Genomic DNA, 19,827 nt, shown 5'->3' on the forward strand with positions numbered 1-19,827 from the left:
CCTCATCATGGTAATCCTCAAAGAGCCCCCTAACTCCCAAGCGCTTGGAAGTTTCTTTACTGTTTAATACTAGTTTAATTAACTTTGTCCAGACAGAGTAGGGCCGTGGGGGTGGAGGGCAGGAGGCAAGTTGCCCTTAAAAATCATCCCGCCTCTAATTTTGTATGCTAATCTCCTTTTTCACGCCGCGCCTCCTTAGGAGTGGGGGAAAGAAATGTTGGGAAAACTTTGGGTTGCCTGTGCAGGGCTTCCTGCGGCTGTTTTATTTCTGGGCCCACCTATTTGGATCCTTTCACTCCTCTAGGGCCTTCCTTTGCTCGATTTAACAATGAATGCAGAGCTAATCAGCTCTCTCGGAAATGCACCACTGTCGAGGAAGGTAATCCCTTCTTCTCTACTCTCAATGGGCTGTCGCCTTCTAAAGGACTTTGGGAAAAGGCTTTGCACAGATTCACACTGTTCTCTCAAAAGAAGTTAGTTCAAGTATTGTGCCCAAACAAGTGGGTTTTATAAACACATGCTTGCCAGGATACTCACCCCACCTGCAAGTAAGAAGTGCCAGGCCCAGGCAGACTAGCACATGGCAGCCGAAGCCGAAACCCTTCAGACGAGATGGGACATGAAAGAGGAGATTAGAGGTCCCATTGAGAAGGGGGCGTTCATTTCTGCACCTTCCTCCTTTTACTCAATAAAGTGTCAAGGAAACACCTTGTTGACATCTTATTTACCGAATAATGATCATAATCAAAACTCCTCCCTCCCCTGATGACCCCTGTGGGCTGGCTGGATTGCTCTGTCTGGCATGCAGCAAAAACTCTCAGCAACAAAAGAACCAGCATACCAAGCCTTTGCCCCGCAGCTCTGTGCAAGTTCTGCAATTCACTGTGACAGGGAGTACAACGGGGGCAAATAAAAATGTTCAATCGCAGGATTTTAAAATGGTGACTTATAATTAGAACATGCATTTTGGATTAAATTGAACAAAACCGCTTTAAACTCTGCGAGCAAAATGATTCTTATTTGGAGTTTTTCTTTGGTCAACCCAGATTTCTTGAGAAAATTGGTTTGATGCTTTTAACAAACATGAGGAAAGACTTAAGTAGCATGGCAAGATATGTCCCATTTCTTGCTAATTTTTTGGCCATTTCTTATTAAGCTGCTTGCTGCCCTCTTTGCATGTTTTTGATAGAAATCGGGCTAATGTGCTCAGAATTTAAATGGTTAAGTATGAGTCATGCTGTCGTGCACTGGCTAACTCTCAGCTGAAAATTGCAGACTTATACCCTCATCTAAAAATATATCACACAAAGGAAAGCCTGCTGACACAGCAGTCACTTAATGTGTGGGAAAGCTGCAGAGAAAAACATGTTTGGCTGTTTTAAAGTTCAGCAGTTAGACACACCTGTGACACTGTTCACTCATTCAGTCAAGATGAGTTGTGCACCAGCAGCGGAGATGAAAGAGTGCTTGAGTGGGCAGTATATGAAGATAATAACGTGCTTAACCTGGAGACCTAACATCAGGCGGTGGACTGCAGGTTCAACTGAGAGAAGCAAAAGGATCTCGGCTTTAAAGAAACAGAGTAAATTAATGCTTTTATAGCACAAAATTGCTACACACCCTTCACCATGCTGCACTATACTCTTGAGATTCACATAAAGAACCATGGACTTCAGTTTGAGGCAAAAACCTAAATTACAAACATACAAATACATACAACATGTATTTATTATCAGCATTCTGTCTGCCAATTTGATCCTTCGAATTTCCAAACAAATGCAAGAACGGCGTGTGAAACAGCACAAAATGTCAATCATGACAAATCATTTTCCAGATAGTGACACGACCTCCGACCGAGGGGTCTGAACTTCCGTCTCTCAGGCCGGCCCTGCCACGTCCAATTTGGCATAACACATGAGCACCGAGGTGGCAGAAGGAGAGTGGACACCACAGAGGAAGAGTGGGCTTTTAGTTTCTCACAGAGCTTGAATAATCTGTTTAAAAATCAGTAGGAACACCAGAGATTAAGTAGAAATGTGCACAGCACACACAGCATGGAAAGCAGCTATCAAAATGTGTTCAGAGGTAGAATGTAGTGTTTATGTTAAAATTATTACTTTTATAGCACAGCTACATAGTACTGTGACACAGGGGCAGATTTCTCTCAGGTAGCAAGTGATAATGCAATCAGTGAAAGATGGGAAAACGACTTATAATGCTTCAGAGAATCCTTGACTAATAGGATTTATGGCTTAGGGATTCTGGACCTACAACACCTAGAGGGGCGAGGGTCAGTGTGAATGTGAGAGAAAGCCAACACAGATGAGATGAGTGTGACATCCACCTCTTCTTTAATTTCTTTTTTTTTTTTAAACAGACAAAAAATTATGTTTTATGTCTCTTCCAGGACATAGCCAAAGCCTTATATCTTTTCAAAACACACTTCTGCGATTCGATGCATACTGTCCTTTTCAATATAAACTCACAACATCAATAAACACTTCTTATTTATATTAATTTCCTTGTTTAGGAAAAACATGATGGTTTGCTACAATATTTATACAGGAAGTGAACAGCAAGCTTTCAGGTGAAAGTCTGGGGTTTGTTGGACCCATATGTCTCATAGGAACCTTCCAGATCCTTATATTCTTATATTATGTCGCAAACTGCAGTATTTCAAACTAAAGCCATCCAGTGGTGTATTACACCCCTGTGAAAAGTGCCATAAGGCCACCAGGCGGTGTGTCCACCATGAAAGATGCTGTCTAGCTGCATTACAAACTGATGCAGCCTGGTGGTGTATCATACCATCCTGAAAGGTGCCTTCATATGTTTGACGCCAAATTCATTGACCAAGCAGCTTTTTTTTTTGTGAAGCCAGACATGACAGGTGCGAACATGCAAGACAAGCTTAATAATAATAATAATAATAATAATAATAATAAAAACCGATAATAATAATAATAATAATAATAATAATAATAATAATAATAATAATAATAATAATAATAAAAACTGATAATAATAATAATAATAATAATAATAATAATAATAATAATAATAATAATAATAATAATAATAATAATAATAATAAATTCATGTATAAAGCACCTTAAAAAACAGAGTTTACAAAGTGCTTTGGCAACCAAAGCAAAGCAGAAATGAGATACATAGACGGCGATACAACAATGGAAAGCCAAACAGCCCTACTGAGCACAAGTGAGACAAAACGAGGGTAGAATTAGGATAAAATTAAAACCAACAATGCAAGATGCAGGACGCATAATGTCAATACATAATACAAAGAAATAGACCAAATAAACAAACAACAGAAACGATAAAAGCAATCACAGCACAGATAAAAGGAAACAAAACCAAAATTAAAAAGATAAAATAAGAAATCACAAAGATGTTAATGATACATTGGGTGACATGGCAGGCTCCTAGACAAATAAACAAACAAATAAGCAAGGGCAAACTGAAAAAAAAAGAAATTAAGGATTTGTGGCTTGTGTAATAGTGGTTGGACGTCCACCTCTTAAAACAAAACTTAAAGAAATCTTTAGTTACCTGTCATTGTGGTTTGTTAGTAATAAGCTCAGAACTATGGTATGGTCTAACTCATTAGGAAACAGTTTCACTGTAACAGTATCTCCTCTGTTTTGACAGCAGCCTGTCTGCTGGCGAGAAGACAGCAGTGGTGTATGTGTTTGCTGCTATCAGCAGGATTGAGATACAAGCTCCTTGAAGCTCACTGGGGTGGCCAATCTTCCAGCTCTATCTGCAAAGAATGGGGAGAGAGGAGCATCAGGAGGATCAGCTCAGATCAGCTCAATGATCTGCACAGGAAACACAGAGCATGGGAACCCACCAGGGAGCCCCACATCAGTCCCTGCAGTGGAAATGTGCTGATAAAGCCCGACTCAAGAGAAAACATACGAGACATGTCAGGTTTTACAACAAAAAAAAAATCAGGAGATGCTTTTGAGTTCAAATTTGTGGCTTCAAACAGCTGTCACAATAAGGTTAAATGTGTAGAGAGACAATGATCAAAGTGATAGATAAAGTTCAGTAACAGTCTGAAACTGCAGAAACAGAACAAGACTCCATCAGCTAATCAGTCCAGTGAGCAAGGTACAGTGTGTGCTGCTATCTTGTGACGTGTGCTCGCCCAGTGATCAATACTGAGGCAGTGATGACAAGAGTTAAATATTGGCTCTGGATTTCAAAAGTGTTTGCTCAGTCTTTCATTACCAAATCGTCTCCCAGAGAGAGAGAGAGACAAAGAGAGAGGGGACAACTACTTATCCTGTCTGATGAAAAAAAAAACATTGTGTTTTGTCCTATAAAATGCTTCATCAATGACATTACTCTGCATTAATGTTTTGTAGTGTACAGTGCATTGTTAAGACCAGCACTGGTAGAAAAATAATTCAGATTCAGTACTTTAAATACTCCCAGAACCCCCAAACCTGCATGTTGTCTTGAAAAATATCTGAAATCACACCATTTATCATGGCCAGAAACTGTGACATTTGTACAGTCCCTTATGAAGCTGTAGTATGACCAATTTCATGTTATAAAAGTATTATTGTACATGTAATAATTTTGGGTATTTTTATCATCATTGATGCAGAGACATGCTAACAGCATTTCAGCTATTTCATTTATTATTATTATTGTTTGTTAGGCTATCCCCATTCACACTAGTGTTGAATGCATTCCCTAGTGAAGGCAAATCTTTAAAAAATTGTAATAATAATTTTTTAAAAAGTATATTTAAGTATAACTCTGTGAAACCTGGATCAACATCACTTTTCCTTCATTCAGATGCCTTTAATTAGTATCCTTTACACATTGAGCAAATTGGTTTGATACTTTCTTTTTTGTGCTACTTTTTAGAAAATATTCTTGTACTTTTGACTAATTTCTTGCGAATTTCTGGGTAATTTCTTCTCAAGTTGCTCATTGCCTCCATCCCATTTTTTAAAGAAATTAATCCAATTTGCCCAGGTTTCAAAGGGTTAAACTTCAGATTAAATTTAAAGAATTACATAATATTACGACTTCAAATATAATAAATAGATTTCCCCCAAATAAGTCAATGCAATAACTCTCTCTAGTGGTGAATGCAGAATATTACAATGTGAGCATGCAGTCACCCTGTGCACCAGGTGTCGCTGTCTGATATTGCGGGTATAAAATCATCGCGGTGCTTCCCTGATTGTTTTAGCTCGTGTCGGTTGTTTCGTGGCTGTCAACAACACGGGGTGTAAACACCCACACGGAACAGACAGACTTCAGCTGCAGGACGCCACACATCAGCTTCAATAATTCAATAACTGTGAATGGGAAAGCTTGCATGATAGCCCCGTTGTTGACTCTTTTAGCTTAGCGGGATAGAGTCCGGAATAAAAGCCAGTCTGGTGGTTTCACTGTAACGGGGACGGAGGTGCATATCGGCGCTCGTCGGCGACCATGGCAGCGGCGACCGTTGTGGAGGCTGATCCGGCGACGAGCGAAGGCGGCGCCGCTTTCCCCGGCGTCCAGAGCCGGGGCTGGGATGAGTCTCAGCTCCGAAAATACTCCTTCCCTACCAAGCCTATTCCCAGACTGTCCCACACAGACCCCCGAGCAGAGATGCTAATAAACAACGAGGTAAACCGGCTCAGTTAGCCTGCTGAACTTTAAACAGTTACCCTTTTTACAGCACGAACCTGCAAAGTTAGATCCGCACCACAAACCATGTTTTAATGGCAGTTTGACTCAAGGAAACGATGTTAGGTTAAACCTTTGAAACCTGGAGCAGCATTTTCTTTCTCGTGCTGCCTCTTGACACCTCTGATGAGTATTTAAACCTTTGATCTCCGTGCAAACTGGTGCATTTTCTTTTAAAACACGGGAAAAGGCAAAGAGCAGCCTAGCAAGAAATGTTTCACACAGTGCAAGAAAATAGTAGATATAGAAATTGTTGTTTTTTTTAAGGCTAGGTGAAATTATATAATTGCAGTAATTACATATTTTAAATTATGTTACAGAATTATTTTGATTTTTAAGCACTTTTCCTTTTTTTTTTAAACTATTTTGTCATTTATTTATTTTCTTCTTATTTTGCTTATTATTTTCTTCCATTCTTTTAAACAAAATTTCCAGTGTTTTGTCTTGTACTTCTTACTAATTTCTTGCCAATTTTTTGGTCATTTCTTCTTTCATTGCTGATTGCGTTCTTTCCATGTTTTTGTAAGAAATCAAGCAAATTTGCTTAGAATTCAAAAGGTTAAAAAGGTCCTTAATGCACACTATCTCCTTTATGTACGACCAGGCATCGAAAATGAAAGTAAGCTGTGTTGGCTTTTGCTGTAGTTTATTTCTTAGCATGGGCTTGTGTGAAAGCTTTCATCATAAAGCATTCATGGGAAATTTACTCAGAGATGTTGCCTAATTTTAGTTGGCAAGTAGTCGTTTTAGTCATGATTAGATGACATTGACCTTATGACAGAAACATATTTGGTAGGTATGTTGATGAAGTCATGTCTCAAGCAAAAATCCCCTCATTTCCCAGTTCCAGCTTCCCAGTTCTGATGATTTAACCTTAGAAATCTTTCAATTTGATAAAATTATTAAATTAGCAGCCACAAGGTAAATGTTTTTTTTTTTTTTTTTTTTTTATGTAAACGTGTAACTCTGCTTGCTATTAGGAGGCTTTTTATAATTTTGGGAATGAAAGCATAATAAAACTGTCCAAAAAAGTCCATTGGGATTCAAGTTCAGTGGTAATCCAGTCAGTTATGCCACATCCTTTGACACCTGCTCACATCATTAGGCGGGTTTCCATTAACCCCAAAATTGTGCAAATTGAAACTGTGAAAATATGGCGAATGGAAACATGTCAATTACGAAAAAAAACTCCTTATTGCAAAAAAAGTTTTTACACATGAATTAGGTGGTATTTCAGGTAATTCAAAAACAGCTATATTTAGCAAAACTGCAATGGAAATGCTTTTCTCTCTTTTATAGGTCACATGACGCTATGGCGATGCACTTGTCGGTAGAAACTGGCGCGCTCGGGCATGACGAAGCAGGCGCTAAGAGGTGTTATTGCATTGCATAACTCTCAAAAAACTGACCAGATCATCCAGAAGTTTTGAATCCACAACTCCTCTGTGAAATTGTGGACTATCCGCTCCCAGAAATCCCTCATACGTGGCCGCTCCCACGTAGCTTGCTTTTTCATTGTTGCTTGCGTAACTCGCCTATGTCGCCCTCAGTTGGACATAATGATAGCTAGTGCTGTGGCTGCAATAGAAATAAACCTGCTAATGTTTTGAACATCCATTGCTGTGCTTCTTGGAGTTTATCACAAGAGAAAAAGATGTGTATCGATACTCAGTGGAAACGCAGTCATCTTGCAATGGAGTTTAATGACATTTCGAAACTATCCCTTAAGTTTTGCGCAGATCTGTAATGGAAACCTGCCTAATGTGTCTCGCTCATAAATGCAACGGGATAGTGAGTTATAACCCCACAGTCAGCTGCAGTTCCTCTTTGATGTGTGCGTGATTTAATTTCCCCTTTCCACCTCACCTGTTTTTGCAGGTAACAGGGGATGTTCAGGTGCTCAGGTTGAGACAAAAACCACCTTTTGTATGGATGACATTATTAAATTCCAGAGTGGTATTTATCTCATAAAACCCTGAACAAGGGATGGTAAAAACAAATATTTGACTTAAATCTGAGGAGTAGGTGTACAATAAGAATACTTTTTTATTTGAGAGAGAGAGAAACCTTATCCTATCTCTTATTAGTCATTTTCAGTGTCAGTACCAGCTGGAGCATTTCCCAGAAGGGTTGTATACTTGTGCATTGTCTAACACAGACAATAGGTAGTCTTTCCAGAAATCACCTGGTGGGACAATTAGTAATCATGCACCTGGCTTATATAGAGGTCCATGAATGTGTTGTCAGTAGTTATCATGTACATTTCATGTACCCTCACCCTAAAAGGTTGGAATATACACTTTAGCATTTTTACTTTCTGTGGGCTTAAGACATGGAATAGAACTCTGATACATTTGGTTGTTTTTGGATGATTTAGGTGCCAATTAAGAGAAGATGTCATATAATGATGGTGACCAAAAGAAGCATGAAAATGAAGGAAAAACCTTCACAGGGCTGTTTGACTGATGATAAAACAATAAATAAATTGATAGCTTTACAGATATGCTAGTGCATTTTCTGGTTAGTTGAAAATTCTGTTTTGTTGTGACACTTACAGAGGGCCGAATGGATGCATCACCTACTGGTGCTGTAAACACCATGTTATTATTTTCATGAATTGGCTACAATAGCTTGTGTTTTGGCGTGGTTTATTGATGTAAAGTGATTCTAGAGAAAATGGAAACATCTGGGGATTGATTTAAGTGTGTCTCGTTCAGGCAAAGATGCAAAAAGATTTCATAACATTGCCAAATAAATTGTGCATTAGCAACATTTGAGAAATCAGGAGAAATTGTTTACAAGGATCCTAATGCAACATCCTTATCAAACTCATGTGCCACATCTGAACTTTGTTACTGAATATTTATGTGTTAAGTGATTAAGTTTTTACATACTTTCAAAAAGGCAGATTATTTGTTTTACATGTTGGGATATTAATAAGAAATAGGCTGTTTCCTTCCCTGTGGTGTCAAAACCCAATTTAAAAAGAAATGTTTTATGTATTGATACCCCTGTCCTGAAGTAACTGCATTTGGGCTTTTTACACATATTCTTAACACTTCATAACTTGCACTAAAATATCTTCTTTGATATGTGCAGTATTCTCCTTTCAATAAGTCATGAGACTGATTAAAGAAATCTGTGTGTGCATAGCCTGAGATTTCAAAGAAAATGGAAGAGGACATTTATTTTGATGAAATTAAAGACATTTTCATAAAAAAGTCCATAAATTGATGTAGAGCAGCCACAATTTGGTGCAGAAAAATTCACCAAAGGAAACAAATAAAATGTTCAATTTCCTAAATGAGGATCCTCAGACCAGATGCCCCCCGTGTTGAAACAAAACGTATGCCTTTGATTGTTTGAACTGGAATATACATGTTGTGATGTGTTGTGAGGATCCCTCCTCAATTGCTCTTCCTCAGGCTGTGAGGGGCCAAGGACAGACGGATGTTGTATGTTGTAAAGCCCTTTGTGGAAAATCATGATTTTTTGATATTGGGCCTTATAAATTAAAGCAAAATTGAAACAAAATCAGTTAGAGATTTTATAATAATAATGGTTCATTATAGTGCACAGTTTGTAAAGAACATGGAAGTGAAAGATCTGAAAAAAACCCTGCATTGGTGCATCATTTTATTTATTATAACTGGCATAATTTGCACTATTGCATATTTTTGCAATATAAGTTAGTCAGTTAGATCTTTATTTCGAACACAGCAAATAAAATAATACAACACAATTAAATAGAAGCAAAAACAAACAACAGAATGCCCACTGGACATTTTCAGTCAACAAATATAAGTATTTCATATCCAAAAAGGAGTAGGAGGAAGTGAATACTAATCAAATCCTGCCACTTAATATTATTTATTTGCTTGGCATTTGGAAGCTGTAGAAGCAACTTTCAACAGAATCTCATTTGTGAAATCTGATACATAAATGAATCAATCATTACATTTGCCCTAAATAATAGTTATCATATCTAACAGAGTGACCTCTTTTTGTTTTCTCTTCTCTTTGTATGAACTCCCCCAACGGCCAATCACAAAGGCGCGCGTGCTACTGTGTTATAAGACTGATATGTCCAAATATGGCTCGTCCATACTGTCGCTGCATTAGATAACGTCAAAAAAAAAATGTCCCTAAAACTGTGCGGCGCTGGATCCTAGGGACACACAGACATATTCCTGTATCCCTAAATGAAGAAGTAAAGATCCATGTTTTTATTATATTTAACGACACAAAGTCGATTTTACAAGCAGCGCAACATTATTTAACTCATCGGGACCGCTGCTCTCCGCGCTCTCGAGCAAAAGTGAAACCCAGAGCCGGTGCAGTGAGAGACAGGCAACGGGAGCGCGCATCCACCGGTCTACGTTCAGTTAGTCACGTAGCCCTCGGAGCCTCAGTGTGTGCGGTGCTATAGACTGCACCATCAATGTACTGCGCGGGCGTGGGCTGGATTCATGTTTCCTTTTTTTGCACAAGAGATAGTGAAAGACAAGTAAAAATTTCAGTCGTTTGGGGATTTTGTGTAGAAACTCACAATCGAGAGGTCACACATGTAGCAATGTTTATAACACGTCTTTTGAAAAGAAAAGAAATTAAAGGTCATTAAAAAAATTATATTTATTCTTTTTTATGGATCAGATTAAGAGTAATATGGTAAAGTAAAAAAAAAAAAAATTGCAGATATGTGCAGCTGCTGTAGATTTAGAAAAACACACTTAAATCCTACAGTATAATCATGGTAATAGATAATTATAATGTGCCACAAGGAACTTAAACCTTTTGAAACCTGGATCGACATCAGTTTTCTTTTGCAGTGTTCATTTGCCTTTCACAAGCATTTAAACTTTTTTGAGGAGAAACTTTTGAGGAGTCTCACAGCCTGGGGAAAGAAGCTGCTCTGTAGTCTGGTGGTTCAGCAGCTGATACTTCTGTATCTTTTTCCAGATGGCAGCAGGGTGAACAGACTGTGTCAGTATGCTTTCTATTGCCTTTTGTAGAAGTTAACCAGGATCTTGCTCTGGAATTTAGCCTTCCTAAATTTCCATAGGAAGTAGAGCCTTTTATGTGCTTTTTTAACTTGGGTGGATATGTGTGATGACAGGTTCTCAGTGACAGTGATTCCAAGGAAACTGTATCTGTTCACCTGCTCCACCTCAGATCCACTGATGAAGACCAGGGTGTGTGTCCTTGCCTCCTTCTTTCTAAAATAAACAATCAGCTCCTTGGTTTTACTGACGTTGAGCAGTAGGTTGTTCTCTGTGTACCACTCTGCAAGATTGTTGATTTCCTCCCGGTATGAACTCTCATGGTTGTTTGTAATACGGCCGATGATGGTGGTATCTTCACAGTAGAGTTATCCTGATGTCTGGGAGTGCAGTTATGAGTCATGTGTGAACAGGAGGGGGCTGAGCACACAGCCCCGGGGCGCTCCAGTGTTGAGCACTAATGTATAGGAGGTGTGACTGCCAATTCGAACTCTCTGGGGTCTGCATCTAAGGAAGTCCAGTATCCAGCTGCAGGTTGTTGTACTGAAGCCCAGAGTGTTAATTTTTCCAATCAGCCTCATTGGAGAGATTGTGTTGAATGCTGAGCAACAAACAGTATCCTGATGTAGCTGTTCTTATTCTCCAGGTAAGTAAAGACTGAGTGAAGAGCAGTAGATATGTTGTCCTCTGTGGATCTGTTGGTTCTAAAGCAAACTGGTGAGGGTCCAGGCTGGCAGGGATGTAATCTCTGATGTGCTGGAGAACCAGTTTCTCAAAGCACTTCATCAGGATGGGGGTAACAGCCACAGAGAGGTAGTCATTAAGACTAAACACAGCAGACTTTTTAGGTACAGGAACAATGATGGGAGTCTTGAGGCAGGAGGGAACAGTCTTTTGTGAGAGTGAGAAATAAGGAAATGGAAATGAAAAAAGGCAAACTTATTTTGCAAATTGTGAGAAATGAGTCAAATGTGACAAGATAAATTATGTGGAAAAAGAGAGAGAGAGAGAGAGAGAGAGAGAGAGAGAGAGAGAAAGAAAATTATTAGAAAATTCTCACGAAATAGAAAGTTGCTGATTTTCAGGATATTTTATTGTAACCTTTATTAGTTTCTTGCGAATTTTTAGGGTAATTCCTTGTATGTTCCCTTTTTTTTATATGTTCAAAGAAATCAGGCCAGTTTGCTCAGACTTCAAAGGGTTAAAGGTCTCATACTATGCTCATTCTCAGGTTGATACTTGTACTTTGGCGTTCTGCTGGACTGTGTTTAGATGCTTTAATGTCCTCAAAACATGTAATTTTTCTCATACCATTTGCCCAAATATACCTGTATTCACCCTCTGTCTGAAACACTGTTTTAGTGCCTGTTTTTTTAAACCTCCTACTACTGCTGCAAACCAGTCTGCACAGATTGTGCTTCTAGATCTTCCACATCTGCTTTCTTGGCTTCTTTGCACTGCACTGCAGCTGGGGAACGACTGTAACAGCACTGTAGCAGCCCTTTCTACCTTTATATAGTATAGTTGTGACCTCACAACTTCATGGGAATCCTAACGGCTCGTTTAAAGGCACAATTTCTGAATAGGGACTGTGTGTATTTCTTTGTGGCTTGATACTTTCATAGTATTGGTATAGCACCTATATCTGCATCATATTAAAAAGAGATAGAAATCTGACTTTTTGCAATAAGGGACCTTTACATGTAGTATGGACAACCACTGATTTTGTGCTTTTAGCAGTCTTGCAGTGATTGGTCTAAAGTGCTTTGCCCCATAAAGAGATTTTCTTACTTTTTTGTGTAGGCCTAGGCTTATTCACTTGAAATAAACAAATATTCCTTTTTTTGTAATATTACTGACTTGAGATGTGCTTTATCTGTTTTCAGGAACCAGTGGTGTTAACAGACACAAACCTTGTGTATCCAGCACTCAAATGGGACATTGCATACCTCCAGGAGAACATTGGAAATGGAGACTTCTCTGTTTACACCGCACAAAGCCACAAATTCCTTTACTACGACGAGAAAAAAATGGCTAATTTTGAGAACTTCGTCCCCAAGTCACAACGAACGGAAATGAAATTCTCTGAATTTGTGGATAAAATGCATATAACGGAGGAAATGGGAGGAGAGGAGAGGTAAGATATAGTTATATTGATATTTTAGTTGGAACATGATGTGATAAGATGTAAGCTATGTTTGTATTAACCTTCCCTAGCTGATTTCCAATCTAAACAAAATCGTCTCTTAGAAGTTCAAACAAGCAAGTACCAGGAACAAGATTTGACTGTGCTGCAGGTGTGCCTGACAGTGAAGGGTGTTTTCTCTTGAAATGTAATTCAGCACAGGAAACTGGAGCGAATGACTAAGCATTTTGACAGGAGAAACGGGCGAGAAGCCTATTTCTGTGACCTGACTTGGCCTGGCAGCACACGCATAGATCACTTACTGAACTGAAGTTGCTGTTTGACTCACTGTCGCCTACAGTAGCTCTTATCTGTTTGTATTTTACTGTCCCTTTCCTTCAATGTCATGTTGTTTTTCATGATTTGGAAGAGATGCAGTTTGCTGAAATAAAAGTACCTTGTAAACAAAACATTCTTCACAACACTTTTGTAATTAGTTGCATAGTGACTTTTGTCAGGTCCCAGAGAGCAGAACAAGGTGGCTCATACATTTTGCATGTCTCTTTTCTCATGAATTTCAAGGGTATATCTGCAGCAGACCCTGAATGACACAGTAGGGAAGAAGATTGTTGTTGACTTCCTTGGTTTCAACTGGAACTGGATCAACAAGCAGCAAGCCAAGAGAAACTGGGGACAGCTGACATCCAACCTGCTGCTCATAGGCATGGAGGGTAAGGGCTCTTGCAGTAGTCATCCACTGCAACACTTTCACAGTTTCGGCTATTTAATGTTCGCCTTGTTGTTTTTCACACATTACATTTTCTGTTAATGTTCTCTCACCACAGGAAACGTGACACCAGCACATTACGATGAGCAGCAAAACTTCTTTGCACAGATCAAAGGCAATAAAAGATGCATTCTCTTCCCTCCAGACCAGTTTGAGTGTCTCTATCCATACCCTGTGCACCACCCATGTGACAGACAGAGCCAAGTAAGACACAGATATATCGAAATCCACCTAATGTTTAATAATGTGAACTTATAACTCAGCATATTTGTGATTAAGGTCTGTTATCGTGCTCTATAGTGGTAGAGAGAAATTCACAATAAAACTCTCAGTAAGGGGAATGATCCCCCAAAAAACATTGTACAATTATGTCTATATATTAAAGGGGAACTTTGGTATTTTTCAGCCTGGCCCCAATTTTCCAATGTTTTTGTGTGTCTAAGTGACTAATGAGAGCAACAGTTTTTGAATATGGTCCAGCACTGAGCGAGAGGGCTGTAGCTTAACAAAACAGGCTGCAGAGTAACCATTACAGCCATGTGCACATTGTTGATTTAAGTCAACTAAAAGTGTATGTTTTTGTCACTGACAGGCTGAGATTGTTATAACAAGTAGCTGACAATATTATAGAAAGGGCCATACAAAGATTGACCTTTTTGTTAAAGAGTTAGATCCTTATTTAACCAGTAACAGCCCCAAAATCACTATGCCCAAACCCACCAGACTCCATTAATTAAACAGTAATTTCTATGCATATAGAGCCAACATATTTTCACATCTAAGTGGGTAAATTAAGGATTAATTTAAACCAATCCGGAGTCTGTGATTGATGGAACAGTGGAAAGATGAACATAGATGGTTTTGGTGAGTTTTATTTTGTTTCTGTCAACTTTGAATGGAGTGTGTCTAACAATAATTAAATTACTGTCTATTTAAAGGCAGTCAGGTGACTTTGGCTTTAGCAATATTGGGGAAAACATGAGCCTGTCAGTGGCAAAACAAGCACTTTTATTGGACGCACATTGATGGTGTGGACATGCCCAGGCTGGTTACACTGCAGCCTGTGTCACCACTGTGAGCTGCAGTGCTCCTCTTGCTCAATATTTGACCAATTTCAAAAAATTAATTTTCCCATTAGTCACCTAGACACAAGCACACCGTCAAATTGGGTCCAGGTTGAAAAATACATAAGTTAGCCTTTAATTAAAGTTTTTATGGAAATATTGTGTTAAGATTATTTGAAATACGGACATACATTTCAGAAAAACTGGCACAGAATCTCTAAAGTAAGACCTATTTCAAAACAAATGTCAGGAAAGTAGGAAGGCATTAAACTGATGCATGATGTTCAGTGTGTTCATGTTATGCTATTAATCTGTATTTTTCATTCATAGGTTGATTTTGATAACCCTGATTATGAGAAGTTTCCCAATTTTAAAAATGTTGTTGGCTATGAGGCTGTCGTAGGCCCAGGAGACGTGCTCTACATCCCAATGTATTGGTAAGAAGTACCTCTGCATGTCCTTTCTACAGAAATTATGTTTCACTTATGGAGAAAAATTAGCTCCACCACTAAATCAGGTGATTATTTCAAGGGCACTGAGTTTCTTGGAAGCACTTCCAGCTGATGTGTTTTCATGCTCTTTGCGTTTTAGCATGATATTTTTTTTAACTGCTCAGGATGCTTATTATTCATCACTGTTCTTTTTTTATTATAGAGTGTTTACTGTGTCTTACTGATAGTCAGTACATTTGTGCTGTCAAAAGTAACAACGGTATAATGCAGCTGTGATTGTTAATAAAGCCGATGCATTAGAACATGATTGCACAGTGAGTGTAGGGCATAGGTGTTATATTACATACAGTTTTTAACTGTAAAGAAAGAAATTGAGATACTGTCACTGTTATAGTCACTGGTGTTTAATTAAAGTAGTTTCCTGAGAGGGATCCAACTTTAAGAGCTCATAATAAAAATGAAAAGCCCACTGCACAAGTGTTAGTTGTAGAATAAACCTGTATTGGTTTGGGACCATTGTTTAATGAATCCAGTTATTTATATTTTCTTCTTTCTTCAGGTGGCATCACATTGAATCCCTGTTGAATGGTGGAGTGACGATCACTGTAAACTTCTGGTACAAAGTATGCATATTTGAGTCATAGCAACTGCTACTTTAACATTATTGTTGATTTTGCCACTTTATGTTTTTTATTATCACTCACCTATTTGACTCATTTGTTCAGGGTGCCCCAACGCCGAAGAGGATAGAGTACCCTCTGCGAGCTCATCAGAAGGTGGCCATCATGAGAAATATTGAGAAAATGCTTGGAGAAGCACTTGGAGACCCACATGAGGTAAACGCACTTGTTTTTATATCTGTTTCGCAATGCAAACTCTGTTCTATCATCAGTTGTGTAAGTCACACATGAATGTCACAGTCACTTTCTAGAACATCAAATCAGATCTTCATTTAGGTCACCTGTTACATGAAACCCCTGGGGCATGTTGACCCTTCCAGCAACCCAATTACTGTGAATATTTATGGCTTACCTGATTTAGTACAAAGGAAAGATATACGCAGTCTAGGACAATGAGTAAAACAATGTAATATGAAGTAGCTAATCCTAATCAAGAGTCCTTTTGTTTTTCTGTAGGTTGGACCTTTACTGAAAACGATGATCAAGGGACGATATGACCAGGATCTCAGTTAGAGCTGCACTCTTAAAACTGTTAACTGGACTGCTTTGGAAACTGTTTGCAGTGTTTAAGTGAGACTGCTGCGTACATTATGCACATTATGACTTTGGAGCTGAGTACGTATCACTGCATGGCAATAAGCCGACATCTTGAAACCATTCTGCTTAAGTTGTCTCAGAGTGCCATGGTCATTGCAAATACATCAATCACGGAAGAAACATGTAACTAACTCATGGGAATTTGCCCTACTTGAAGAAGTCTTGCTTTTCTTTTGTCTTTGAAAGAGGGCTTGATTTTACTTAAAGGGCCAGTGTATAGGATTAAGTGGCATCTTGTGGTTCGGTTGCATATTGCAACCAACTGAATACCCCTCCCTTTTCAAGTGTGTATGAGAACTTCTGTTGGCCTTCAGGTAACGAAAAATGCAAAAGGCCCTCTCTAGAGCCAGTGTTAAGTTTGTCCATTCTGGGTTGCTGTAAAAACATGGTGGGCTCCGCCTAAGGTGTTATTTTGCATCCCACAATCACATGATTATGGAAAACTCTGGAACAATGCAATGATTGGCTAGTCGTCATCATGTCCACGCATCAAGGTTGAAGGCAGTTAGAGTTAGGGCAAAGAGGTCTTGGTTAGGGCCATAGGCTGTATAAAAGATGAACAAGATGGTCTCCACTTACTCCCACTAAACAAAAATGAAGCCAAAATATCCTGGATACAATCTTCCACTGGTGATGTCATTTGGTGCCAGAGTCTGTGCAGTAGGGATCTCTGCGATTGAGTTCCTGTCCATACACCTGTCTGACTAATTTCTAGCAGCACCACTGACTGGAGCACACCGATTGGCACAGACTGCTGTCATTAATTATGTCATTTATATAGTATTAAATAACTAATTAAAACCAAACTTATTAGAAAAAACGATAACCTGAGGATACAACAGTGCAATAAGAACTATCTAAAGTGATAGAAACCATCTTTGGAAAAAATATATTTGACATGTACTCTGATCTTTTAATTTGGCACATGTCCCATTGGCTAACATGGAGGGGGCAGGGTTTAATGATGCAGGAAGCCACCAGGATGTTTTGGCTTCACTTTTGGAGAGCTTTTAGGTTCTTCCATTTTTATTACAGAGTGCTGTGGGGGTGACGTTTTTCTGTAGGCCAATCAGAAATCTAATGTTGCCCTGGTTCCCTAGTTAAAAAGCCTATGGGATTTTTCCATTGAATACCACTTTTAGGGTTTTTGAAGCATAAACGCAATCGCCGCAAGTAAAAAGCTAATGTTAGGCTAAAACAAACTGCACTACAGTCGCGTCGTCTTGTTCAGCGTGGTTTGATGTGATCACGCATTACATCCCATTTCTGCCATGAGATAATCCTGCACACTGGTCCTGTAAGTCTAGAAATATTTATGTAAATCAGTGTTTTGTCAACATCCCCACTATTCAAGCTGAAGGGTTTTTGGGTGCATTCACTTACCCAGTCAGCAGAAGTAGTCTGAGATCGGTACCTTTGAAACAACCTCAATATTTTGACCACTAATGGATTAATCAAGGGGTATTATATATACACAGCATTATCAGCTAAATACAGGATGTTTTTGAAATAAATGTAATGACACAGTTGTGGGTTGAAGTGTGGAGTGATCATATTTTAATCTCCATCTTTATCACAGAGACAGCTTTAAAACTGATCTTGTTCATACCTCTAAAGATTACTTTTAAGTGTTTTTGAAATATTTATCAACGTCATCTGCATTATCTCCACGCCTACCTAGGTGGTTTTAGGGAGTGATCAGCAAGAATTATCTGTTGCAAGGAAGAAGACAGCTATAGGTAATAAAACACAGAAGTACAGGGATTTAAAACTCTGATTAAATATGATCAAAAATATGTGTGGGTGTGAGAAAAGGAGGCTCATCTAGTCAGCTGAAGTAATACGCGACTGCTTGCGGTTAAACTGTTTTAGCTGAGCGATGCTGCTTTGTGTTTATGCTCTTGCTTGTTTGATTTGTTTGACTGTATTGAATGTGCTTTTCTGCATACCAGCAATAGGTGAGGGGCCACTGAAAATAAATTACAGCAATTTTTAGTTGCAACTAAATTTAACTTAAAGATGTAGAAAGAAATACAGTAAGTCACTGTGTTATGGAAACTCCTCAGAGTAATTAATGATAGATTTATGTTAAAAATCATATTACAAGATTTAACTAGTAGGACCATCTGCTGTAGTGCAACACAATGTACCATCTAGTGGTGAAGTTGTATAGTTACCTGGTTCATGCATACTGCTGCAAAACAGATATTCAGTATGCAGTATTAAATGCAGCAGATCTGAGATAAAATTAAGCTGAAATGTGTACAAAAGGCCAGTTGGAAACTTGTACTTTCTCTTATGATAACTGTGGATTTATAATCCTCGGAAAGTATTTATTACATCCAGCTGTATTTTGAAAACTGAATAATTTGAAAGATGGCTGTTTCTGTGCAAGTTTAATGTGCTCCTCAGAACTATTGTAAAAAAAAAAAAAAAATGTACGTTAAACAAAGGAGCATCTTGAGCTGTATTTGCCAAACTAACATACAAACCGATAGATGGGTATCAACAAATTCAGAAATTTTGCCATGTGACATTTGACAAATCAATAAAAAGTGAAAGACAAAATAGAAATATTGAAGCACTTAATTCACCAGGAATATACAGGTTTTCAGGGGTTTGTCATGATTAAGATTTAACACTTCAGTTGTTAATAAAGTGTATATCTATTTCTTAGAAATTGCACAATGATGAAACAGAAATGCTTCCTTGTTAAAAGAATTCATCCGGTGTTAGACAGATGTTTCATCTCTCTTCTATTGCTAGGTTAACCCAGTTTACTTTATGTGCCTTGTTTATGATGGCATGGTACTAAATGTTGCAAGGACTTGATTCATTTTTTAAAAAATGTTATGGTCAAAATGTCTGTTTTCATTCTGGCATTAAACAGCTTTAAAGGTGGGATTAACAAGAGTTTATAGAGATAGAGGCGTGTTTTTATGGATGGATGCCTGTTTTTTTGTTTTGTTTTGAAAATATAGTATGTGCTCTCCTGGTTCCTCAAATTAAAGTTTGTTTGCAATGTTCCACACCACTGAGTTCTGAATGATGTGATGATTAGCTTTAGTTAATTTTTTTCATATCTTCCTGACATTTTTTTTTAAATACTTTTGGCCATAGAATAAATCGATTAGAAAATAAGTTTCCTTCTTGCTGGAGGACTTGATGATACTTTTTGCTGTGGCAGATACCGACACATCAGTGATATGAACAGAAAGGATATATTGAATAGAGTCATGTTGCTAATAAACTGCTTCTGTAGTTGGACGAGGTAGCCTAATCTCATTGTAAAATTTTAAGGTGGCTATACTCCATAACAGGTCCAGAGGCATTTCCTATTTAGCTAGTCCTGTAACTTATCCCTACCACTGGGCATCTTTCTCAGCTCAGCTGTCTGTAACATC

General features: G+C 38.4%; 1 protein-coding gene across 1 annotated transcript; it reads left to right on the forward strand.

Moving 5' to 3' along the window:
• Positions 1–5,228: 5,228 nt before the first annotated feature.
• hif1an (hypoxia inducible factor 1 subunit alpha inhibitor) lies at positions 5,229–19,454 on the forward strand. Its single transcript, XM_042502392.2, has 8 exons — positions 5,229–5,658; positions 12,605–12,855; positions 13,426–13,574; positions 13,689–13,834; positions 15,025–15,131; positions 15,706–15,769; positions 15,872–15,982; positions 16,283–19,454. Exons 1-8 carry the CDS (start codon positions 5,479–5,481, stop codon positions 16,337–16,339), a joined length of 1,065 nt encoding a protein of 354 aa, XP_042358326.1. The 5' UTR covers positions 5,229–5,478; the 3' UTR covers positions 16,340–19,454.
• Positions 19,455–19,827: the final 373 nt, after the last annotated feature.

This window comes from Plectropomus leopardus, chromosome 13 (assembly GCF_026936395.1).
Source record: "Plectropomus leopardus strain MGB_pleo_1.0 chromosome 13, ASM2693639v1, whole genome shotgun sequence".
Lineage (NCBI taxonomy): Eukaryota > Metazoa > Chordata > Actinopteri > Perciformes > Serranidae > Plectropomus > Plectropomus leopardus.

Excerpts from the sequence above, each read along its gene's own strand:
- hif1an (XM_042502392.2), top strand. The coding sequence starts at position 5,479 with ATGGCAGCGGCGACCGTTGTGGAGGCTGATCCGGCGACGAGCGAAGGC. Across the intron at positions 12,856-13,425 it reads GAAATGGGAGGAGAGGAGAG|GGTATATCTGCAGCAGACCC; the intron begins GTAAGATATAGT and ends ATGAATTTCAAG. Across the intron at positions 13,575-13,688 it reads GCTGCTCATAGGCATGGAGG|GAAACGTGACACCAGCACAT; the intron begins GTAAGGGCTCTT and ends CTCTCACCACAG.